The sequence below is a fragment of the Lasioglossum baleicum genome, chromosome 13, assembly GCF_051020765.1.
Source record: "Lasioglossum baleicum chromosome 13, iyLasBale1, whole genome shotgun sequence".
NCBI classification, from domain to species: Eukaryota; Metazoa; Arthropoda; class Insecta; order Hymenoptera; family Halictidae; genus Lasioglossum; species Lasioglossum baleicum.
Window position 1 is genome coordinate 12,895,953 of NC_134941.1, and position 26,457 is coordinate 12,922,409.

General features: G+C 47.4%; 1 protein-coding gene across 9 annotated transcripts in view; it reads right to left on the reverse strand.

The window, feature by feature from the left end:
• Positions 1 to 26,457, reverse strand: part of Lar (tyrosine-protein phosphatase Lar) — a 413,198-nt gene that overhangs the window by 110,035 nt on the left and 276,706 nt on the right. For all 9 annotated transcript variants that reach the window (XM_076437440.1, XM_076437441.1, XM_076437439.1 and 6 more), the window contains 2 exons: positions 21,317 to 21,448; positions 17,892 to 18,053 (listed from right to left, as the gene is read on the reverse strand). In XM_076437440.1, coding sequence (XP_076293555.1) covers positions 17,892 to 18,053; positions 21,317 to 21,448 — 294 coding nt within the window. The remainder of the gene's footprint in view (positions 1 to 17,891; positions 18,054 to 21,316; positions 21,449 to 26,457) is intronic.

Genomic DNA, 26,457 nt, shown 5'->3' on the forward strand with positions numbered 1-26,457 from the left:
CGGCTGTGCAACCGCTTCCGACGGCGCGCTTTACCTTTGATTTAAATTACGAACGTTTTCCGTGGCCGTTCCGCCCCTGCACCGGAGAGAAAGAGAGAGAGAGAGAGAGTTTTCCTCTAGTCTCTCCCCTCTGCTCGGTTCGTCCTTCGTCCTTTCATTCCCGGCGATTTTCAGTCGTCGTAGGGGCCGTAATCACGTTTGCACAGCTACGTGTACCCGACCGGTACTCAGGATTTAGCTCGGTGTTCCGAGAAACGCTCGCAGCGTCGCGGACCGGTGACGAAGAGAAAGAGAGAGACGGAGAGAGGAGCCGGGGAAGAGCGGTGCGGAACACCCGCAGAAAGGAATGGAACAACGAAAACACCGAAAATCACCGGCCTCGCTTTTTATTCCGCTAACAAGCCGGCAAATTTCCCCGGATCCCGGACGGGGTTCGGCCGTTCCCAGCTTCCGGCGTCGTCGTCGTCTATCCGCGAATACGCGTCGAACCGTTCTCCCCTCCTTTTTACTCTCTTTCTCTCCCTTTTTTCTCTCGGCTCTCTTCCTGTTCTCTATCTGTTACGCGGCGCGCGGATCCCAATCATCACAGTTCAGAACATTACCGCTCTTTCTTCCCGCAAATCCCTTTTTTCGCATTGTCCCTTTCAGCGCTCGGCTCTCCATTCTGCCGCGCGGCAATCGCACGCCGGCAACCACTGTAATCGATCATGCATCGCTTCAAACTCATTACTTGCTTCGGAGAACTCGATATTCCCGAAACATTCGAAATATTTCAACAGTGAAAAAGTGTTGCGCGACTATAAATTTCGGCTCGGTTCGATAAGTCTTCCAGATAAATTAGATCGGCTAGAAACGGAGGGGAAATTATTTCAATAATACATGACTGGGAATAGAACTGAATGAACGAACCTTAGGGTCGTCGGGAGGGGTAAATTGTGACTCCATTGCGAAGAGGAGAAAGCCGAACGATATTCTCTGTGCCGGTCCGCGAGATCGTCTCTGCCTCGGGCATTGTTTTTGCGGGCGTTCATTTCCATAGCAGATTTATTACAGTAAGTATTCCCAGAACTCGCTTTTATATCCGATAATTAAATGTCATTAGCCTGTCTTTCATTTGGATTTATATTCCCGTTGCGTTATTTTAATTCGTGCACGCTCGCTGATCTTTATTATATCACGCGTGTCAGTTGCATCAAAGGGCCGCCGTCATATAAATTATTAGCGTTGTCGCTCGGGCTCGTCCACAGAGGGAGAGGGAGGGAGATAGTTGTCCGAGCGCTCTCGAAATACGTCGACGAAACGTGTCCTCGCGATCCAGTTTGCTCTGCGATCGTCTTCCGTAATTTATCTAGACGTTTATCGAGCTGGCCACGGACGACTTCTCCCTCTCTCTCTTCCTATTTCTCTCTCGTTCTCTTTCGCTCGTTCCCTGTGTACGTATAAATTAGGAATTGTGTTTGTTCGTCGGCGAGCCGGGCCAATATCCCCTCGGACAAAGAGATATATTGCATTAAGTAGACGGAAAAGTTTCTACAAATGGAAACCGTTGTCCCCTTTCCGGGCCTGGTACGGTCTTATTCTCTTAAGAAGAAGCCAGACAGAAACCTTTTCCCTCCCCGGGGACTCGTCGAAGAATATAGAATTGTCCGTCCGACTTTTTCGTGCGACGCTGACGACGACTACCGGCGTCGTCGTCGTTGTCGTCGCGACACAGCGCGTCCAACAGAAAAAGACAAACTCTCGAGAGAAGCTTGAAAACCTCGTAGTTTTTTATTTTCGCGGTTTTACTTGTTCCACGCGGCCCCCAGCCCACGCTTAAGCCCGCGCCCGCGTTTAAAAGCGGTAGCCTTGGAACTCGACACTGCAGGCGACAAAGAAATACGCGGAAAAAACGGCCGACGTCTTTGCTCGAGAGCGAGGCTGGGAAAAGCCGAAATCGCGAATGAAGAGAATTCGACGCCCGGAAAGTCCTCGGGGAACCGCAGGCAGGTTACTATTAACGTCACAGAATTAACGAACCTCCGAAAAACCTCTACAATATACATATACAATGATTGCAAGACATGATTAAATCTAAATAAATAAATGTAGAAAAAAGAGATAAAGATGTAGGGAATTTTGCGTTGCTTATCTGCCCGTGGCGCCTCGAATTAGCCCGAAAATCGCGAATCCGCGACACACGCCGATGGGTCCGCGATTCATAAATTGCAATTGGTATGCGGGATCGTTATCTCCGCGTAGTATCCAGGTTTATTTGTCCGGGGCCTGCGGGGGCGGGCGGGAAACTTCTTTAACGAGTATCTACAAAGGCCGCACCCTTGTAACTTCTTCTCCTTCTTCTCTTTTCGCGTTGTGTTGTTTTTTCTGTTCTCCGAAGCCGAAGAAAGGGGAAAAACTCGAGTACCGTTGCTCGTAATTGTAGGAGAGAAGAAACAATTTCGACCCTTACCCCCCCGGCTTAGATGGGGCGGGAGAGAGAGAGGGAAAAAGAAATTGCTCGATAGGTACTTCCGTAGGGTCGTAGGGACGATTCGAGAGGGGAAACGCGCTGCAACGGAGAGAGAGGAGATAGGTAACGGAGGAAAGCCGACGCCGCCGCGCCGGAGATGGACCGCGGAAGAGGAAACGACGGGGGTAGATCTTTTCTTGACGAATCCCTCTAAAGAAATCAGTATTCGTTAACGAAAATGGTATATTCGTTCCTTTCGTTCGGCGTGATTCAATCTACGAGGCAAATCGAGTTGGCGGGCACGGCGAAACACGCGGCCGACGAATTAGTCCCGCTCGAATTTCGCTCGTCTTTTTACCGTCGTCTGCCGCAATCTCGCGGCCTTCCATTCCAACTCCCTTCCCTCCCGGCGACCCACTCGTTTTTAATGGAATTGTCTCGAGCTCGTTCGAGCGGTACCCGACCGGGTCGCGCGAGTACCCGTTTGTTCTTCTCCCTCCCCCCGCTCACTCTCTCTTTCTCTCACTCTCTCGATGTTTTTAAATCGCTGATTATTGCTCGGACAAATCGGCGCGGCTCGAAATTTTCAGCGGCGCGGCGCGCCAGTTTGTCGTGCGGATTCTTTCGCGTCGAAACTCGTTACTCGAACATGCCCTGAAAACGACTAGTTTGACGACGAGGATCGGATTTAATTAATTTCGGGATTACCGGTCGCGACACGCCACGGCGACGGATACTCGTTCGTCCGTCTCTCCCTGATTTCGACGGTTCGAATGAATCCCGTCGACGAATGCGCTGGGCAGAAATATAGAGGGCCGGGAAATTAGAAACGGTACACGGCAAACCTGCCCGAACCCGTTGAAATGCCGTCTCGATATAATCGATTAACCGATCTCGCCGCGGCCGAATTATGCTTGCGGCTAACGTCGCGCGAAGCCGACGTTTCGGTGCCACAGAGAAAACCGTGCTCGCGTTTTCCCGTAGAAACACCCGCTGAATTAGTGAACGTAATGTTTGGTTCACGGCGGAGAGCAGCTGGCCATTCGGTAGCGAACCCGTTTCGGCGATAGTTTAGACGGTTTTGTAAACAGAGAGAACTTGGTAATGAACTACTGCGAACAGTATTTGATCAAAAAGCATCTGTAAGGTTTATAGCAGGCGAGTAGACGGCAAAGAGCAGCGAAGCCACGCCTACCGAAGGCAGGCCACGCCTCCTGTTGCTGTCAGAGGCGAACTAGACCAACCTACTTGTTCCTAAATTAACCATTGACTATCCTTATCGAAACGCGGAACCCGATGACTGTTCAAAAGCGAAAATTCAGCCTGATCTTCCGCAGCGAGATTTTGGCAGACCACTGTCACGCCACTCTCTCGAGAAGACAATGGACCATTGTCTATCGTTTCGCAGCCCGTCTAACGATGCCGAAAATGTCGGTCCGGTTCGGCGTGGATTCGAGCCTTCACATAAAAATATCAGGTAACGATCGCGAGCACGGTCCTAGTTAAACGATACGCGCGGACATACAAAAATATCAGTTAACGATCGCATTCAGCCAGTAAAATTTTCGACAGGCTTTTCATAGGACGGTAGCGTGGCAGCAGCAGCGTCTCGTTTCCGTAACAATGTATCTCGTTTCGTCCCGCGTCGACGATTAGCGTCCGCGAAACATTTTCCAGGCCAGCTTCCGGCCGTTTCAACGTCACCATCAACGAGATGGGAGACCGTCCTCTCGGGGGAAGAGAGGCAGAACTGCAACCTGCCTTCCCTTCTTACCCGTTCTTCCGGGCTTAATTCCCGGGAAAACTGGATTTTCCGCTCGATTGGCATCGCTTTCCACGTACGAGAATGCACGGGCAACCGGCGTGTCTCCGGACTGGCCCATTTTATCACTTTCGTCGGGCGAATTTCATATTTATAGACGCTTCTGGACTTGGGGGCTGAAGAACTTGGAACAAAACCGAACGATGCTCTTCACGGCCAAGGACTAGGACGCTCGGGGAAGTAGACATTCTCTGGAGCACGCGGATTCGAATGCTCGAGAACGGAAGCCTGTTTATTTCGATTTTCGGTGGCAGCAACAACGGAGCAGAGGTTCCCGGTGTTCGTCGGCAGCGAAGACGGATTGCCTCTTCCGGAAACAAAGTTCCGCGCGCCGATTTCTCCGCGTCGTTCCTCCCCGGGCGCCTTTATCGGCCCAATTTCCGCAAAGTTTCCGCGCGCTGCGATTCCTCGCCTCCCGGATAGATCCCGCGCGATCCTCGTTCGTGCCCCGCGGTTTCGAAAAACGTGTCGCGCCGACACAACCGAGGAGGAAGAAAGAAGGGGGGTTGAACAACGTAGAACCGACGTGGGATCAAAGTTTTCTGGAAGGGTCGGGGGGGGGGGGGGAGCGAGAAAGTTCGCGGGTTTAACGTCGGGCGCCGAGATCCGATCGGTTTGCCGCCGGACGAAACCGGCGTTTTTACGTGCTTCTCGTATCGTGAAAATTGCGCAGGAGACGGAAACGGCAGACAGGAGTAGAAGAAGAAGAAGGAGGTGGAGGAGGAGGAGAGTGAGAGACTTTAGGCGAGAGGAGACGAAAGAGAGAAAAAGAAACCGGAGAGGGACGCGACGCGACGATCATTAGAATTCCCCCGGCGAAGGCTCTTAGCCGAGTCACGGTTCGGAGGCACTTTAATCTTCGACTCTCGACAACTTAACCTTGCGTTTAAGGACCCTTTTGGAATCGAAAGCGGCACGAAAAACCCGGCAAAAGACAGAAGGTGTCCATTTAATGCCCATTTAATATTCAAAGGGACCGGGGCCGCCGAGCTCGGCCTTGCGCGCTCGCGCGTGTCCACGCGAATACGAATTTCGGAAATTACGTTTGTCGCGCGAGCGCGAGCGCGTTACCGTTCACCCCCGTTCGCCCCGGGGCTGTCTTAATTAAATGGCCCGCGATCGCGAAACGAAAACTGAAGTGGCCGGGATGATATTCTTTATCTTCTGTAATACCTAGCTTCTTCGGAAACTTTTGCTCCTCTATTATTCAGATTATTCACCCTTTGATCTTGCGCTTCGGGATTTATTCGGTGTGCAGATAAGTTCTTCCCCCTTTTTTCCAAATTTAAGATTGTATTGTATAAATACAGTAGAAGATTACGTCTCAAAGTAGTCACCCTCATTCTCTACAACCTTTTCCCACCTGGTGGGTAAATTTATAAATTCCATCCTTGAAGAATTGCTGATTTTGAAGTCATCAACACATTTTCGCATATCTTCTTCATATTATATCTCACTAATCAAAGTAGAGAAATAATTTGGTGTGAAATTGCTTTTTTTTAATTAGAATACTATGTACCCTTGACCCCAATTAACCCTAAGAAGCTACTTTTCCGAAGATAATTATTAAGCAGTCTTCTTATAACCATTTCTATAACCAAAATATCAAATAAAATCATATTTTATATTTTTGTCGTCGTAAATGGTTAATTTGGCCTTATGTGGAGCGACTGGAACGTAAATAGAAGAGTAAATCTCAAATCTCAGAACGATTAGAAGACGAGAAGTGTCAATCCAGTCAGTTCAGTCGACTAGATAGATCAGAATGCTCGATCCGAGCGCAGAGGGGTTTCCTAGGTTGCTCGATTAAGGTTGTGCTCGCGGAGAACGTTGTAGCGGACACGCGCGGCACGTCTTCGTCGTAGAACGATGGTTTCTGCCATGAAACTGGATAGCGTCTGTCGCAAACGTCGAGGTAATGGCGAAGCCGAAACCGTGCGGGAGCGTGGAAAAATTCACGAAGTTCCCAGCAGCCGTGCGCGGCCCGCAAGAGAGAAAGAGAAGGAAGAATCGAAGAGATCGACGAATCGGCCGAAATGGAGCATGAAATCGTAAAACCGGTCCGCGGTGGTTGCAGAAAATGGTTCTCCGCGGCGAGGGGGCGGCGGCGTAGAATGGTTAGTACCTTGAATGGAGAGAATCGAGGCGCGCGGGCCGAATATCATCGACTTCGACGTGGGACGGGCGCGTGTTGCTCTCTGAAAGGCCGAGAGAAATTCTCTCCCTCTCTCTCTCTAGCCCGAGACGGTCATCTCTCGTCGCCCTCTTTGCTCGAACCGGCCGAGCGTGGCCATTGTTGAACGTCGCATTATTCCGCGATAACCCTGAAAAGGATCGATTTGTTCGCTCCGTGACACCCTATCCTTCCCGCCCTCTCTCTCTCTCACTCTTTCTCTTTCACTAGTTTTTCTAACACAGAGCCCCGGTGTCACTTGTACATCAACTCTAGCCTTTGTACCGCTACATAATGGCCAGAAACGCTGGTCCCAGGCCCCTGCATTCACGCTCGCGACAGTTCCCGGATTTCATTCATCCTCTCGCTCTATTAACACTTAACCTGCGGTGCTTAGGCTGACGTGGAGTCGTTCGGCTAGTCGCTAACGATCCTTGTCATGCTCGTGTGAGACGGCGATTTTTGATGTTCCTCGTGTGACTTGCTGACGATCTTCGATCTGTGTGATGTCTGGTGGCATTTCCTTTTGTCGTTCTCCGTCTTCCAGGTAGACGTCCGCGTAGACTCGAGGCGTTACATATTTGACGAAGTAGTAAAACCAGGAATTGACGAGCCGGGACGTGCACTCCGTATCCCGGCGGTCGTCGAAGAATGGTCCGTGATTCGAGAATTCTTTCGCGCGACTTGCGAAGCTACAGGTTGCCCCGAGACATCGGGAGACGTCGGAGGTCCCCGCGATCGTGTTCGACGCGACTCCGTGGCTCGCTTTCCACGGATCGGGGAGGACGAAGAGGTATCAACGTCGGCTTTCGCTGGGTAATCGCCATGGAAGACAGAGGGAGAATCGGCGGGGGACTGCGGAAAAGTGGAGACAGAAAATCGAGAGGGTGGTAGAGGTTCGAGAGGATGTCCCCACGCCCGAGGCTGTAACGGCAGCGGGAAAGTTAGATTGCTGAAATAGTTGGCGGGGTTCTTATCTCTGTGTTGCGGCGACGAGCCACGTCGAGGACAGAAAAAAAAACGTCGACGGACAAATCGCGACGGGGTTGGAGTTTGGTGACGGAGAGAAGACGTACGACGGAGTTGCGGTGTGACACGTCAACGCCGCGGCGAAAATTCGCGACTAATTTATGTGCCAATTAATTGGTAATTAAGGGACCGGTTTTTCGGCCCGAATGAAATTTCCCCTCCGGCATCGATGCACCCAGACAGAGAACAGACCGGCTGGCTCCTTCCACGTCGCCCCGGCCAAAAGTTAACTCTCGTCTTAAACTCTCTCTCTGTTCTCTTTCGTTCTATTCCTATCCCTTGCGCTCTCTCTCTCTCTCTTTCTCTCGCCCCGATGCGAAACGTTCTCCGGCGCGTTACGAAACTTTCAGCTCCGCTTTTTCATCCCGGATCAGCTTTTAATCGCGGCCTCCACCTCAGCCGGATATATAGACCGCGAAGACCTCCTCCGCGGGCTCGTCGATGCTTCTTCCACCTGGCGTTTCGTTAATCCCGTTCTCCCACCATCCCTCTTTTTATCCATTCTTCATCTTCCCTTCCGCGGGATTTCGGACGTCTAGAGCCACGACCCGCCGGGGATCCGATCGTTACCGGCGCCCGAGGAAATTCACGCCCTCTAATTTCACCGTCTTCCAACTTTCTAATCATTCCAGTTTACACCGCTTTTATTCCCCAACTGTAGCCTGATTCGGCAATTGTCTGCACCCGTTTTTCAACCCATGCTAGAATATGCATGGTTTGCAGCAGGGTTGACAATAGAACGGGAAATTTTCCAAAATATATAAATCAGGTGTGTTTCCCAATAGAAGTAAACAAGAGTGAATGTGCATGTAATGCACGTGCATTTATTAAATGTGCCAGATGCTTTTGTGCGTTGCATTGTAATAATGCTTGTGAGTATTAACTTTATCTCTATAGTTATTTTATGCGTGTAACGCACGATTTTCATGTTATGCTTTATTAAAATTAAATAGTCGTTTTTGCATGTGAAGACCAGTATCACTATAATAAATAAAAGTATTGTAGTAGTACAAACGAATAAGGAAAGTGTAATTGATAAAATAAAATCCTGATCGACAAGGAATCGAACACTACACCCAAACTATGACGAACTTGGTTGGTATATATAGAAATAAAACATGGTAAAATTCATGGTAATGGAAACCTTTAACTATAAATGGACTGCATTTTATTTTTAGAAGATCTTCTGATCTTTATGCATTTATGACTTGTAAAATTTTTTTTAAAATGCTAGAAAATAAAATTCCACAAAATTTAGTACGATTTTTCTTCGTTTCACATCTACAAAGACTACTGCCACTGAAAGTAACATTTCATATAATATAATTCCACTTTCTTGAAATTTTGCTACAAAAATTGAAAATTGCATAAACATCCGCAGTCTAACTATAAATATCTTAAAAACTATTGAGTATCTGCGCCTATAATGGTATATACGCGTTAACAGGAGAACCAGATCTGTAACTTTACAAAGTTTCAATCAAATCTGAGACTCATCGACCTTGCAAGTCGCGAATGAAGACAATCAAATAAGCTCTACGCGTAATGCAAGTTCCGAATCATTATTTAAAAGCAGCCAAATGGAAACATTGAATAGGAGAGAATCACTCTGCGGAATCGAGCGGAACTGCCATCAAGATGAAGGGAGTCCCGTCGAGATCGATTTTTCGGACGAAGTGGGCGAAAGTCTAGGAATCGGTGATTTTTCCACAGCCCGAAGACTATCGTGGGGAATCGTTTCCGGTAGCGGCGCTACTTAAGTACGCCGGGAACAATGTCGGCGAAGCAACCAGTGGAAGCTGGTCGTCGCCAAGGGAGAACGCCCTCAGGACGAAAAAGAGTCTCTTGCTCGGAGCGGAAACGCTGTTGATTCTTTCCATCGAAAGGAGCAAATATTGACCGTTCCGCGCCTCCGGGCTCTGCTTCGTCGACGGCTCTCCCGCCACTATTCAAACGATTTCTTTCTCTTCGCGCGGATCCGCGACGGAACAAACGGCGATCGTTCATTAGGGCTCGAAGCGTTCTAAATCGATTCTCCGGCCAAGGCTGGAGATCTATCTCCGCTAGAAATAGCGTTACGATCGAACCACTGTTTACAATGGTTGAATACTGCTTCGGAAACATTGACGTTGCAGCGAGATGCTCGAGACGTACGATCTTGTGTTCTATTCCAGTATGAATGTTTAAAATGATTAATGCCATTACTGGATGGAAGAAGATCAAGGAGATAGAAACGGGCGCGGCACGTTTGCGAAGATGAAGTTGAAGATGCAGCGAAGGATGGCGTCGAAGATGTCTCGAGACGTTCTGCACGATTTTCTAGCTTTTCACAGATTAAAATCGTTTCTGTAGTTCGTTCGAGGGAGATAATCAATGAAGATTGAGCTGCGATATTAAAGAGCACTCCGGCTCGGCGTGGAAAATCACTTGTAAACCGGAACAAGTAAATCTGTCTTCAATTCCCGATTGAAGCGGCACTCGAAACGTGTTGAACAAAGCAAAATTGGACATTAACCGGGCCCATTCGAGGTTGTTTACGATCGCGGAGCTGCGTACACAGCGGGAAATGTGAAAAGCATCGTGGGGAAAGCGTTTTGCGAGAACGGTTATCGAGAGCAACAACGGGCCCTGTAATTGATTAAGTGAACGAATTCCGAGGGAAACAAAAACGGTCTATTCGTTTATAGAAAAACCCATCGAAAGTTCCAGCGCTGGTGTAATAATTCCGCAACGAGAGGTCGCGAGAGGCAGCACGCGCGCAGCCAGCCGAGAGCCGCTCGTTACAATTATTATGTGAACGCGGAGCATTGCGGTGGCTAGTCAAGCCAGCCCGGAAGCCTGGCGGTGCGGCGCGTCGCTGCAACACGTTATAAAATTAAGCGATTCCGTGAGAGGGCGGCACACAATAAATCCATTTGCTGTTCTGCGCCGGAATTCGGTGTCCGAGGTATCGTCGCGGTAAGCTCTCGATGTTCGAGATGGAAGTTTCTCGTCTCGGGAGATCCCTGTCTCGGTTCAAGGAAACGGAAACCAGCTGTTTGCTGCGATATTTTTCTCGGGGACGATCGGGGCAAAAAATCAGGGGAGAGAAATAGAGAGAGAGAGAGGAGGAGAGGAAGCCAGCAGCTTTTGAGCGTCTACCCAGCGACGGATCGTTAATTAAGCATTCGTCGGGGACGGATCGGCAACCAGGGGATTCCAGTCTTGTTCTCTTAACGAGTCGAGTTTTAGTCGAGTTTAAGGAGCCGAAATAAAGATGGGATTTGAGAGACGCCCCCGCCCCCTCCCTTCCTCCCTCTGTCTGTTCTCGTTCCGAGTCTGGAGAGCGGCCGCTAAGTTTTTCAATAATGAACGATACGAACGGAGCGGTTTTTTGTCGTCCCGCTGATTTGCTCGGCAGGTTGGGTACCGATTCGCCGGTTTCGTCGAGGCAACCAGCTTGAAAGAATTATATCGTGGGAATTTCAGGGACGAGGGAGAAAGAGAGCGACGCGGGGAGAGACCGACATAGGGACAAAGTTTTCGCCGTTTCGGGGTCGGGGGTAACTCGAAGTAGATACTACCCGTGGAGCGCGCGCGACTACGGGAACCGAAGATGCCACTTAGCTCTCGTGCAAATTTAATTTCCGGCTGCCTGCGGGACTCGAAATTAGGCTAATGCTCGGAGGACGGGAGGGACGACTATATGCCCTTTATGGAGACCGCCATCGCGCCCCCCGCCCTCTCCTGCATCCGACAAAACGATACACCAGCTTCGCTTCGCTACCTCTCTCTCTCTCTGTCTGGCTCTCTTTCCTGCTTCACGCTTTCCGAACGTGAAATATCCAATGGAAAATTCATTCGAAACGTCGAGCGAAACGATCAACGTCGCTTTATGACGCGCGCCCGTCAAAGACTCGGGTTCTCGTTTCGTAAGATCGAGGGATAAATGAGATTTCCGACGAGCGCGGGCGATACATTTTCTTTTGGCCAGCGAGCAACCGGCGCGGCGCCCTCGTATAATTGGAACACCTGGTTATAAGTTATTCTCGACCAGCAATTTCTCGAAACTCGATTATTAACTGTCGCGAAAGGAAATACCGTGTTTCGGATCGGTAGAAACGCTCGCGGGAACTGTGCGTCGCGTCTGACGGCGGTCGTAAACTCGTAAGCTGTTCGGCGAACGTTCACCTGGCTCGTACGTGGCCGAAGAATCGCGAAAATTGTAGCCTTTGTGCACGGCTGCATACGCTGATCACAAGATAACGAATAGCACGCGGTCTTTTTTTACAAACTTTCACAGGAAAAGTGTTTTCAAAATATTCTGAGGGAGATTTTGTAAATTGTAGCGTATTGTCTGGGAGGATGATTAGGATTCTCCGAAGCGTTTGCACTTTTGTTCGGGTATAATAGTAATGCGATCTTCTAGTAACTTTCCAAGAAACGCTGTATTTTAAAAATATCCTGTTTTATACGTTTTGTCTGGACCGTCTTAAAGGTGTAAACTACGTATTTTGCAGTATAGGACGACGAGAAGAGGATCGTGCGACACGGATACAAGTATTTATTACACAAATCGACAACACCAATGATGTTTAACGCAGCCGCCCCCACCAATGGATCTGCCGCTGTCTTTGTCTGTCGCACGGCCGACCTTACTCCGACGGACCACTTAGTTTCATCGCCCCTTTATAAATGATTTTTGGGCCTTACTCTTTCTCGCTGCATAAAACAAACCCTGCAGGGGTTCCTTCAACCCACGCAAGATGGATAATATTCTCGCTAGTGAAAATACACACCCTCCCGCATAAAAAGCCCTGCAAAAAATGCAGAATTTGGAGAGAACACGGCTTCCCATACAGGCTAAGCTTTAGGAAGTCGACCCAGTAGTAGTTTTACTGGAAACTTGTGCGTGTCTGTAGCACGGTGAAAGTCACGACCACTACTTCCCTTCCCCGTTCGAGTCTGTTGGAATAACCAACACAAAATGCCGCCGTTCAAGAAGAACATCGTCGGAAGACAACGAAGAATCATCGCCACTGTCACTGCCCTCCCTTGGAAACTCAGTCTGTAACTCCCCTTTCGTTTTGAACATCTAGAGTCAACTCTTTTCTTATTTTATTAACTATTCCTTGTATATATGTTATATTTAATATTAATAAGGTATATTTATCTTGAAATCTGCTTCTACGCTCAATGAACACCACGTTTTTGGTCCTCCACTGCGATATATCACGAATCCTACGAAGGGAACAGGTTGCCGCTCGTCTGTTCCCGTGTCTACGTTACGGGCTCTCCGCGGTGAAAGCCATAGCACGTATAACACGTTGTTAATATATTATACAATAAAAAATATTTTGAATATGGCAGTTTGTTTATTAAATCCTACTACGTTTTAAGTTTGTCATCTTCCATTTTAAACATGTCTTTTTTATTTTTAATGTATTGTACTTTTATATAAGTTGCAATAAACTGTTGTACAACCACTATTTTGTAGTAACAAAGTTATTTTCCTTCACACACCTTCCCGTTTCTTATCTTGAACACTTTTGTGGCGCCGGGATTATCGTTGAGTTTTCGACAATTTTCGGAGGTCTGACTTGTGGCTGAGTTGTACTACTGAATTTCGGGCCACCTCCTGCGACATCATGTTCTCCTAATACTTTTTCAATTTTCGAGATTTTCGAAAATTTTCGCCTATTTTGACCGTCTGACTTGTCGTTGACTTATACTACTGAATTTCGTGCCACCTCCTGCGACATCATGTTCTCCTAATACTTTCTCAAATTTCGCGATTTTCGAAAATTTTCGGCCGTCTGACTTGTCGTCGACTTATACTACTGAATTTCGAATACCTCCTTGCACATCATGTTCTCCTAATACAAAGTTCAATTTTCGGGATTTTCGAAAATTTTCGCCTATTTTCGATCGTCTGACTTGTCGTTGACTTATACTACTGAATTTCGTGCCACCTCCTGCGACATCATGTTCTCCTAATACTTTCTCAAATTTCGCGATTTTCGAAAATTTTCGGCCGTCGGACTTGTCGTCGACTTATACTACTGAATTTCGAATACCTCCTTGCACATCATGTTCTCCTAATACAAAGTTCAATTTTCGGGATTTTCGAAAATTTTCGCCTATTTTCGACCGTCTGGCTTGTCGTTGACTTATACTACTGAATTTCGTGCCACCTCCTGCGACATCATGTTCTCCTAATACTTTCTCAATTTTCGAGATTTTCGAAAATTTTCGCCATTTTCGACCGTCTGGCTTGTCGTTGACTTATACTACTGAATTTCGTGCCACCTCCTTGCACATCATGTTCTCCTAATACAAAGTTCAATTTTCGGGACTTTCGAAAATTTTCGCCTATTTTCGACCGTCTGTCTTGTCGTTGACTTATACTACTGAATTTCGTGCCACCTCCTTCGATATCATGTGCTCCTAATACAAATTCAATTTTTAGTGGTTTTCAAAAATTTTTCGAAAAATTGGACTTTGTATTAGGAGAACATGATATCGATGGAGGTATCCGAAATTTCAGTAGTACAAGTCAACGTCAAGCCAGACGGCCGAAAATTGAAAAAGTATTAGGAGAACATGTTGGGCAAGGAGGTGGCACGGAATTCAGTAGTATATGTCAACGAAAAGTCAGACATGGACATCTATTTTCGCAACTCCAAATCAGAAGTACAATTCAAAGAAAACTCGGCTGCAATCTTTACATTTCTGAAATTTCGCCATCTTAAGAGTATGACAGGGGTTTAAATAAATAGTCCATAATTTTGGTATATAGATAGGTATTTATTGTATATTAAAAGTGTACAAGCTCTTTTAAATAATAAATCGCAGTACAGATTTGTTAGTTACATACTGTTCAACAGAGGGTTTCCTTAATGAATTATTTAGGGATGATTTTTTAAACTGTTGTTCATTTCTTGATCTTCGCGCAGATGATTCTTGCTGTAAATACCATAAGGCAGTGTTGGGCACGGTTGGGGCCTTACAAATGAATGCTTCTTCCTCCAAATTTCCTTTCGGTGGCGTTCCTTGCAGCTCCGATGGACGAGGGTTGCTCGATAGTAATGGCGGATGTTGATGAGGGACAGTGGGCACTACAGTGGGGACGGTCTTGTCTCAATTGAGACAAGAATGTCCATGCCTGGTTTAATGGATCCGACAATAGCAACCTAGCCGGTCAACGCTGTATTATAGATTAGGCCAGTGACGTAGCCGCTGGAGCTTTCATCAAACACCGAAATAGTATACGTCGAACTGTCAGGAGGCGAGGAACGCTAAGAGCGATTATTCTTTCTATTAGCGAATGGGGTGGCGAGTGTCCTCGCGAACAGGGGAATTAGTATTCCAACGAGTCCTCGGTATCGTTATCTGATCTCGTCGGTGCTCGGGAACGGGCGAACCGGCCAGCTATTCGATGCTATCTCGAGTCGTTCGAGGAAATCTTTAGCGTCCGCGGTTATACCTTGTTTTCTGACGTAAAGTTTTACGATACGACGCGCGAAAATAGTGCGGGGCAACTGTTCGATCGGCCGCAGGGCCGAGCAGGAGAGAATTTCCGACGGGAGTAACGATTCCTGAAGCGTCGAACGTATCGGAGAGAGCTGGCCGGGTTTGCGAGGCACGTACCGGGCATTAAGAAGCGGAGCGGACCGTGCATAATCCGATCGCGAGTTTCCTGGATCGCGAGAACTTGGCTCCCGTGACCGCCGGCGCAAGATATACAGCGTATCGACAAAGTAAATTCCGAATGACTGTGGAAAAGACGAAATTCTCGTTCAGTCTTCTATCTTAGCCCTCAGCACTGGAATGGCGACTCCGAGGCGTCACTAAAACATTCTAGCTAGGAAGAAATGTTTAATTTCGAGTTAAAATAGCTCCGAGTGCGAAGGGTTCAGCTATTTTACTACGTTGCTTACATTATTTGTTAACCTGGTTCGATCTGCGTGTCGGTTCGATGTGTTCAGCGATTGTAGATGTTCGCACAATTGCGATATTTCTTAAGGGTGCTTGGTTTCTGGTAGGAAAACGTTTCAGGATCGGGTAGGGTCGGGTAGCTAGAGAGAGAGAGAGAGAGCCCCGGTCAATGACTCGGCGAATTCGGGCAACCGCCCCGAACGTTGAATTTTTAACAAAATCGAGACGCGGGACGCGAGACGATCGGAAACACGCTCGGGGGCTGAACTCGCTGACGAGGGTCCGACGTAAGCGCGACGACTCGGACTCTCTCTCTCTCTCTCTCCTCTACGTCGACGGACGAGAAGAGAGCTGCTCCGTCAGGACGGACCCCCGTTTGCTTGCTCTCCGGCAACCGATTATCGATCCCCCGCGCGTTCTCATCCGGCTCCGGCTGTGTAATTTTAACCGCGTTCAACGATGTTGCGTTGTTTCATCATTGCATCATTACATGCTTCGATTAATCGCATTAGCCGAATGCGGCTTTAATACCAGCTACCAGGCATTTATCGTGCCGATGCGTTCGATAGGGAAGCGCGTACGGTCAATGGTCGAGTGGATGCCGAAATACTCGGGGGCTTGTGGCCCATTACGCGACCGGCTCCATTTGCCCGACCGACCTGCTCCGCCCTTGCTAAGGCTTCCGGACCTTCCCATCGGCACTCGATTTCCCGATTCTTCCGGTGGAAACGAGAAGCCGATCCTACTGGTATGGGAACAGCCGACTTCGAACCTCTTCAATGCTCTTGCACTCATTTTCACATGGTTCTTAGCCTTTTCAAGTTTATTCTCATCTTCATCCCTTCGCTAATTTTCCTGAATCTAGACCAGGGGAAAGCTTACATTGAGGCTTACATTCAGGCTTCGTTGAGAGTCAAGCGCAACGGCGCCACGCCTACCGACTGATTTCTTCATCGCGGATTGACTGATTTTTATTGTACTCGATTTTGTAAATAGGGAACAAAATTAATCTATTATCAGGATCGATCGAATCGACTTCGATTTTGTAAATAAAGAACAAAATTAACCTATTATTTCTTTAGAAGGAAGGAGCGATTGAATCGACTCTTGGTCTGTGCATCTACTGAGTGCACATTCAATTAATAATTTGTACGGAACCCGAAGGTTCTCCGGAGACATTATAACAGCGGATTGACTTCGACATTCATCTCCCTAATGCTATTTCCTCGAAAGAATTGATGTCGAACCCTCTTACTCCTTACCTCGAGAAATACCTTTGTCGAAGAGTTGGTTCTTCTAAATTTTAAGAGTTTGCGGAAGTTTCTCACCTGTGGGAAGGCGGCCACCTGGCGTGGAATCAGCTTGATAACAAATACATCGAAATCACCGACGAATTTGAGAGTGTCCAACGAATATCCGTGATTTACGAGGGATCGGATGGCGCCGGATGGCGACGGCATTGACACGAAATAGCTCGGCAGAGTGGAAAAAAAGAGGGCGCGAACGGTGAATTTTGGTGGATTTCGGTGCGGGGTGAATCGCCGCGCGGTGTCTCCCGAAGAGGGTTAAACGGGAACGACTGGGATATATAAAGCGAGACAAACAAGACAGAAAGAGAGAGAGAGAGAGAGAGGGGGGGGGGAGAACGAAGCGCGAAAACGAGAAGCTTCTCGGAACGACTCCACGCCGCGGCACCTTCTCGCTCTCTCTCCCACTCTCTCCACCCTTCTCTCGTTTTTTTTTCTTCTCTGGGGCGTGCAGCAGCAGCAGCAGCAGGAAGAATACGAGAAATTGCGAGCAAAAATATCCGGCGAGCAGAGTTGGAATCGAATTAAAAAGCTGGCCGAGCCAATTAAGGCGTTTCGCGAAAGTTTAAGAGATTCTTCCCGGAAAAGGGTAAGCTCCCTCTCTCTCTCTCTCTCCATCTCTCTGTAGCGGCGCACGGGCCCGCGCGAGCCCACCTCCTTCTCTTTTTTTCTATTACGTCGCCTTCCGCCTGGTCGCCGAACTGGGCGCCATTAAGCTGTTCGCTCTTCCGTATAAATAGAAAGAGAAAAAGAGAAAACCCGTCGCCCGGACCGGAATACGGAAGAAGAAAGACTTCGTTTAATTTCAACGAAATTTAGCTCGTTATCTTGGCCGCGTCGTTCGCGGGTCGCCGGGAAACTTGGATCGTTTTCTTTTTGCCGCGTGGCAAGCGCGCGCGTCGTCCACCTCGCGAAGACGACGTCGACGGATTCGTTCGTCAACGGAAGTAGACCGGGGGGGAGAAAGCGTTCGACCGAAACCGTCCCCGCAGCTCAAAAATTCTCCGATCGAGTTAGCTGCGGGGCGGCAGCTGTTGCCACTTCGGCGAGCCTTCGTTAAATATTAACTTTCTACCAAGCCCGTGTCTGGCGTGGATTAGGTTAATAACCGTCCGTGTCGGTATTCGCGACAGTCTCGCCGCACCGATCGAACCTGAAAACGCGTGGAACGGATACGGAAGAGAGGACACTCACCTTCGTAGACTTTGAGCTGCGCCTCGGCTGACACGGCGTCTCCGACTCCATTCTCGGCGAGACACTCGTAGTTCGTGTTGTCGCGACTCGCTTTGACAGGCTCGATCCGCAATAGAGCTACTCCGTTTTCATAGGTCCGCACTTCGTACCGGTTCTGCGACTCTGTGGAACAAACACGGAAGAGTTAGGCCCGTTGGCGCGCGTAAAATCATCAGACAGGAGTTCTTCGAGCCCGCGCGAACAAAATGATCCCGCACGAGCTACATATTCTGCGAGACGAGCTTTTCTTTGGCTGCTGCTGGAAGATTCACCGTTACAATGACTAAAATAAGGTGGAGTGGGGTAAGCCCGTTAATTGGTTATTTTTATTATAATATGAACGAAATTTTTCTGACTTGTATTTATTAATGTAGCGTAAGTTAGTATGAACTATTCTACGTAGATGTCGCCCAAGGATAAAGGTGTTTTCCTCGCTTAAATCAACCAATGCCAAACAGTCACGTGCGAAGTACATGTACAACTTTGAGGTTATCCGGAACGTGCAATAGTTTATAAGTTATTAATATATTCTGTGTTGTGTGTTATCTTAGGTAAGTACAACAAATATTGATGTAGATTTACATTAAATGTAAAATTACATATAAATTAAATACATTAAATGAAAAACACTAAGACGCACTTGCCCCGTAAATATTACTACACGGGGCAGGTCCGTACTATCACGGTGGGGTAAGTCCGTACTGTATGGGTAACTATAAAACTAAATAATATATTTAAAGCAATAAAAAGCATTTTGTAGCAGGCTTGATAATAATTTTTTTCTTGCCCCGTAGCACTCTCTTGAAACAAGGTTCGAAAGCATTTTCAACTCTCAGAGCGTCCTACTTGGCACTTTGCACAATATCCTATCAAAATGATAATTTTCCAGCAAAATTAGAATCCAACCTAAACTAATTCATCAGTAATAACTGTGTCAAGAGTTTGATACCAAGAACGTTTTCACATACCAGACTGAAAATACATCAGTTTAAAGTCGAACTTTGCAAAAACTAGGGCGGACTTACCCCACTCCACCCTACTATGATTTTGGAAGATATACTTGTATATTTATATCTTCTCAAATGCACGAATACCGAAAATAGGAAAATCTGCATTCGAAAGAAATTAATACCACACGTATCTAATGGATTTTGCTGAAAGTCTTCAACGCGAGTTGAACTCGATATTACGGGGCAAGCGGTCACTATTCGATATTACTGCCAGCTCTCGGTTCCCAATTGACCCGGGAACCACCCCTATCCATTAAATCAAATTCTGAATCACGATTCCCCGCTCTCCCACCACGATAAATCGAAAAATATCGATAGATGTCACGGCGAAACGCGGTCACGGAAGTCTTGATCCAGCGAAAGTGTCACGCCTCCCAGTCTCCCGTTATCTACATGCTCGAAGGTAGATATCTAGTAGTCGCGTCGCTGATAAACGCCGGTGTTTTATAAAGAGGTGCGAACGAACCCGATTCAACGGGATTCGTGGGCGTAAGCGTGGAATACGCTCGATCGACTTTGTCACGCGCCGTTGTTTCTCTCACGGCGGATTAGCGAATTTCGACGCGACGAACCGGTTGTGTTCGCGATCGGTGACAATCGCCGGGCGCCGGACAAAAGCGCACCGCTTCGACGTTAACCGGGCAGGATGGCGATTTTTCGCGGTGGTGTTACGGTTTTCAACGGTTAATCGGGTCGTTCCCTTTCCCACGAATAAATTCCTCTGCCGGGTTTTCCAGCGGCTCCGCGGTCCGCCGTCAACTCGATTAAAATCTCGATCAAAACCGGGCCTACGTAGTTTCAAAATCTTTGTCGAACTGGCAGCAACTCGGTGCAACCGGCCCTGCGATTTTTGGCCGATTTCATTTTCTGGGCTGAAAGTCTATGTTCGTTTTTCTCCGAACGATACTCAAACAAGCAGAAGAGGTCTGGGTTACAGAGTTGTGCTAATTCAATTACACCATTGAATTACATTGTATTTCAATTACATAGTAATTCAACTACGTCTCGTAACTGAATTACATAATTCGAACCTTTCAATTAAATCGATTACTAAGCATTTCAATCATCGATATATCATCGATCATCGTCGAACAAAAGGAAAAATATCTTATTCATTAAAATTCATTGCTTGAATAAAAAAATTGGGCTCTATTTCACCTTAAAATACCGAAATTACCTTCTTGCCAATCCAATAATTAAAATACAGCTCTCCAAATTATAGCCCAGAACTTTGAAGAAGTCCGATATATTTTTATGCTTTTCTTTCATATACTTGTTTCTATTCCTCGTCCTCCTTTATAATACGTAACGCTACTTTATAATCGTACTCCAATTGCAACTACGAATTACATTGTAATTATAATATCTGGGGCGTAATTCAATTGTAATTCTGCACAACTCTGCTGGGTTGAGTCGTGATAAACCAGACCCTTTAGTTAACCCTTTAGGATCAATTGAGGACATTCGTTTTACATTCAATTTTTAAGATTACGAACATGTTACATCGTTTTCCATAATTCACGAAAGGATACTTCACGACTGGTTGTCCCTAATAAAATGCAGTGTCTACGAAGACTGTTTCCGAAACAGTTTCCGGGTTGATTAAGGTGATGCTTGTAGATTTTAGGAAACTGCGGCTAAGCGCGATATTCTGCGTTATAGCGTGACGAAAGCCAAGTGCGCGAGAGGGAGAGAGAGAGAGAGAGAGATTTCCGGTTGAAGGCTGTGCCCGATCGCGTTCGAATTCACGCGCAAGATTTCATCCTCGAGCGGACGGATGGACGTACGAGTCGGCCAGGAACCGGATATCGATTTAGCGAATCGAGCGAGACCAACAGCGGCGAACAAACACGCGACGCTCAGTTTACGCTCGAGGGAAGAGACGGTCGAGATAATCGAATCTCTCTCGAGAGAATTGCGACGTCTGCCACCGGGAGAGCCGAGTCACTCCTTCTCTCTCTCTCTCTAGAACGCGACGATCCAGTCAGTTTCCGAAACTGTGCGGCCCGGACGAGCCGCTCGCTCGTACTTCTGGTGCCAGCCGGCGCACCGTTTCCTTCCAGCTCGAGCGAGCGCGAAATTTAGTTCGAAAGAAGGGAGCTGTAGGATCGATACCGACGGCGACACGCGAAAGAGCGAGAAACACGACTTTTGTCTTACGTGGACGTAGCTTTACGTTCTTGTATAAGTGTCATTGAAATAGCTGCATACCGAGATAAAATAATAATCGCGATTTCGACCGGGTTTATAGTTCTCCGTCGCGCCCGGTGGTCTTCGGGACGGATATACGGGACGTAGATCCGCCGGGACCGAGGGCGTGGAAAGTTTCGAGAGCGGACAGACGGCGAGGGGAAAGGGTGAAAGGCGAAAACTTACGGGAAAGTTTCTTTCCGTTCTTCCTCCAGTGGATCTGGGGCGTCGGCGTTCCCTCCGCCGTGCAGTAGAAACTCGCGGGGCCTCCCGCCTTCACCTGCAGCGATTGCGGCCTCACCACGATCGTCGGTGGACCTGCGAGCACAAGATCAAGGGAAACCTTTGATTAGAGTCGAGTCGTCCCTTCGGGCCTCTCCTACGGGCCACCGTTCCTCCTTCGAGCCCGAGAGTTAATAAACTGGAGAGACTCCACGAGCATATATATGTATATATATATATATTCGTGGATCGTCTCTGTGAAACAAACTCTCTCTCTTACCCACTGGCTCGCATCATCTCTGTCTGTCACATCGGTATAAACAAATTACGAGAACCACCTGACGGTATTCCCGGCCGGACGAAGGAAAAGAGAGATCCTCGAATCGTGTTCGAACATATCGAAGCGGAACGACATCGAATCGAGGGAGGAAAAAAAAAGCACGGCCGGGTCAAAATGTAGAACGAAAATCGGGAAAAATTCTATCCGTCGATTCGATACGATCCCTTAAACTCGATAAACGTGATTCCCTATCGCCGGAAAAGCGACAGCACCGCTCGAATCGGTCGCGTAGCGTGACCCCCCATGTCGAACTATGCCTGTCGACATACTACTTATGTATATCGCAGCTTTGCTCAACACCCACCGCTCGCTACGGTGAAATTATTGCCGTGCCGGCTCGCTGATGCTATCGTCACACTAAATTTCGTTTCGCGGAGGTTTGCTTAATAGCCGCGGCTAATTGGAACAAACTTTTTAGTCCAGTCTTTGCTAGTTTCACGCGCAACTGCTATCGAGAGACCGACTAAATTAAATTGAGGGAATTTTAGCTCTCGTGCTGGTCAGAGGCGATGCTCGTATTCATCATTATAAACTTAATTGGGTTTATAATTTATCATTATAACCTAGCCTAACTAGACGAAGTGCTTCGGCAAGTGTTTCTTCAAGAATTGTATGTGTTCGGAGAATAAATAATTCCTGAGAGTTGGTACGAACGGACATGTCAGGTTGGTACGAGCGAATGGATTAGGTTGGTATCTTAGAGCGGTTTGAATGAGCGGGAAGTTGCAGCGTGGGTCGAGCAGATGCGTTGAGCACAGAGACGAGTGTGCACGTGTAAGATTGAGTTGAAAGAGAGTATAACAAAGTTCTTGTTTATATTTAATGTATATACCATTGCAATAGTTTTTATATTAAAGTTTTATTTGGTTAAAGAGATTTATTTGCAAGCAACCTTTCAACAGAAATTCAAACAGTACGAATCGCGTTATAACGTTGTTCTTCGATCACCAGATTGCACATCACCTCCGCAAGACTTTAATCTTCGTTTCCATCGAATCTCGCGCCACCATCGAATCATGCAAACCCAGAACGGTTCGGGGCGAATGCAATGAACGCCGGGAGTCCCGGTAAATCGTCGGGTTCGCGCGTTTAATATCCCGAGGCGGCGAGAGAAACGGCGAGTTTCTCGTTTCCCGAAGAAATTTCGGGCGCGTGCCAGGGTGTCGTCGTCGTCGTCGCCCCACACCCTATCGTATTTTGTTTTTCAGCGAGGTCTGGCGTTAAAACGAAAGGAGAATGTCCTCCTCGAGTGTTGGAGGGTGGGGCCACGCGGAAAGATTAAACGCCCGACGAAAATTAGATCGCGAAGCGCGAAGTCGCCGCTCGCGCGTAACGAATGGCGGTCCAGTTTCCAGAGCGGAGGAGAAAATGCGAGGACTCTCTGGGAAAACATTGTCTCCTCGACTGGGAGAGGATGGGACGAGCCTAGGGGAATCCAGGATCCTGCGGCGCGTTCATTAGTCAGCCGGAGGTCGCGGCGGATCGGCGTTACGAGCCACAGAGGACCGAAAATCGGGATAAAAATCGGACGTTCTCGCTCGGCTCGGCCGCTGGAAACATAACGACGAAGGATCGCGCGAGGCTCGCCGCGGAATGGGGCCGCCCGTATCTCACGCTTAAAGTTTAGACCGGGTTTGGCAGGCGGTGGCGGCCACGCGGAGAAAAAGTTTCCGGGTGTGGCGTGGCCGCAGCCAAGCCGAGCCGCGCCGCGCCACGCGCTGCCTCCTCTCTATTACGCTTTATAGCCTGCCGCGACGTAATTGAAAAAGTAGCCGATAACGGAGCAATCTGCATGAGATTTGAATAAAATTACGGCCGCCGCGTATCACGAAACCGAACCAACGCCCTCGATCCCCTAAAAAATAACGCTCTATTAATTCCTACGCGCCGCGCTGCACCGAACCACTGCAGATTTGCGTCGTCGAATGCGAAGATGTACCGGGTGGGATCAGATCACCGTTTGGAGACAGTGGAAACGATCGGCGATGATCAGACAAGCCTCGTGATACAGTAATTTCAAGAGAAAGTAGATACGAGGAGATCAAGGTGTGCAGTCAGTGGAAAGGATCATCAATGCGTACTTGAATGAAGAAGTATATTAAATTTCTCAAGAAACTATTTCTATAACTTCAGGAATCGTAAAAGAAATGATCTGAAATCCGTCATTCTGGCAGGAAATGTAGTTCTTGTATTAATCCATGGGTCATTCCATGCCAAATCGATCACTTCTTGCAGGCACCATCGTCGATTTTGTTCTAAATTAAATATGTTGTAGTCCATGTGAAATTAGGGAGGGTTTAAGTCATCATTTTTCCAGTTTCGAATTTTTTTAGAAATGGCAGGCCTTCAAAGTCGTACACAGTCTGCTGGTATTTTCTCAAGGCCAGTGGTATAGACAACGGATTTTAATGATACCATCTTTTTCAAGGGATCATTTTAAAGGGGAAACTTCAAGGAATATAACCATATTTTTTCGAAATTTAAATCACTCCGGCCCCTCATCGAAAAGAACGTGAAAAAAGAATTTGTTTAAATTTTTCGACATTATAAAGTTGATTTTCGAGGTTAAAAAAATTATTTTGTAATGGCCCAATCCTTTCCGCATAAAATAAAAAAGAATGTAGCTCAATCGGACAAACAGTTCCCGAGATAAAAATTCGTAAGCGAGGCCGGTTTTCGCCGAAATGGGCAAAAATTAAAAAATTTGAATGGCTGCCATTTCTAAAAAAATTCGAAACCGGCAAGATGATGACTTAAACTACCCCTAATTTCATATGGACTACAGCATATTTCATTTACAACAAAATCGACGATGGTGTCTGCAAAAAGTGATCGATTTGGCATGGAATGACCCTATGTCCCGTTCAAAATCGACTATTTCAGGCGATTCCAACATCTACCACGGCTTCAATTATTCTCGAAGCTTCCCAGAATAGGAAAATGTATAAATCAGGAGGTCGATACTTCTGATAATTTCAGAGCGGCCCTTTAAACCAGTCGAATCGAGCCGCTCGCGCGCTCCGAGCAAACAATGCCCGCAAACACCACCGCCGGCCAATATCATTGCGTCTTCGTTACGCGCTAATAAGCTTGTCAGAACGGCCGGCGAGTGAGCAAAGCTGATATTTATTGCGTAACGCGCACAAAGGCGCGATTATTTAACGCTTAGTGGAACACCGGGAAACCTATACCGATGAACTTGAAGTCTCTACTGAAATGTTCACCCCGTTTATTTTTATAATAATTATAACGAGAACGTAAACATTGTGGACGGACAGTTAATACAATACTAAAGTAACGCGTATTGCCCGCGGAGTGGTTTGGGAACCGTGGTGTAGCCGCAAAAGAGGCCGTTCGTTGATTTGAAGCGATGATAACGTGTCTGACCATGGCCTGCTTATTCTACTTCGGGGAATTAGAAACGCACGCGAGTCGGGGTAACCCTTAAAGTCGGTTATCTCAAGATATTACTATTCTAGGTTCTGAATTCAGTTTTATGTGCACAAAAACGGAATTATTAAAGCCATTGCGTGGGTATACTTAAACAATAAATTTCGACATAAAGATATATCTTCGTACAATTCGTAGGGTAAAGTGCCCAAATATGGTATAGTCGCCTATTATGGCACTACCTCATATCTTGTAAAGGAGAAGTCGCACTCTAATGAGAAAATGTGCGCAGTGAATTCGCATCAATCTATAGATTTTAGTATCGATCCTCCGCCAGTTGTGTCTCCACGTGTTGAATAGTTCTGTGGTTATTTTGAAACGTTTGAACATATCTGTAGTTTCAGTTTATTTATATGAATGTTTGCGAACTGTTGCTTTGGGATGAAATTCATTTTCTCTTTGTCAGTAGCTAGTATTATCAGTCCACGTGGAGTTTCCAATATGGCACTATCAATATCTATTGATATTCCTGGTGCGGGTGCCCAATATGGCACTAGGTGTCATATTAGGGACTCAAGGTGTACGTATCATATTAAGAACCCTTTTCGTTGGAACCTACAAATGACACACCACAAAAAAAAATATACTTCCCAATCTGTATTAATTTTTGAACAAAGTTGACCCCAGAATCTTATAGGGAGGACATGCATCTGCAACTGGTAATTTTTTGGTGGAAAAAGAGCACTCTAAAATAATTAGAACATGACATCAACAAAAAGTGGTTCATATTTGGGCATTTTATTAAATGAATTGCCATTTTACCGACAGAATTCGCCGGCAGAAATTATCTCGACGATCGACACACAAGAATTACTGACGGGATCGAGGGATCACAGAGAACAGCGACGTCCAAGTCTAGTCCCGGCGATTGCAGGACACGTATCCGACGATCTATTTCGCAATATCCTTTGGCCAGAGAGGAAATACTGCCAGCTCCAATTACGTGTAACCCGGGTCGTGGGTTTCGCGGGGCAAGAAAAGCCCCCGAGCCAGGATTTAGAGGCAGGTTTCGAGCCCCGCGGCTGTTTATCGGCCGGCCCTTTAATATTCGATCATAAATTATCATTGGGCAGCCGTGGCGCGGCAGGTGCTTCTGATGCGGCCGCGCTTGTAGCCAGCTACCGTTCTAAATAAACGCGTACGTCCAGCCACCGCGTAGTAGATGCATCTCTCGCCATGAGAAAATTCCGCACGAGCCACCGGATGCTTCTCCGTAACGCCTCTCGGAAAAGGAGGGCCGATACCCTTCCAACCGTGAAAATCATTTTTCAACGACGCCGAGACGAGCCGGAGGCCCTGCCCGGGATCCATCGCT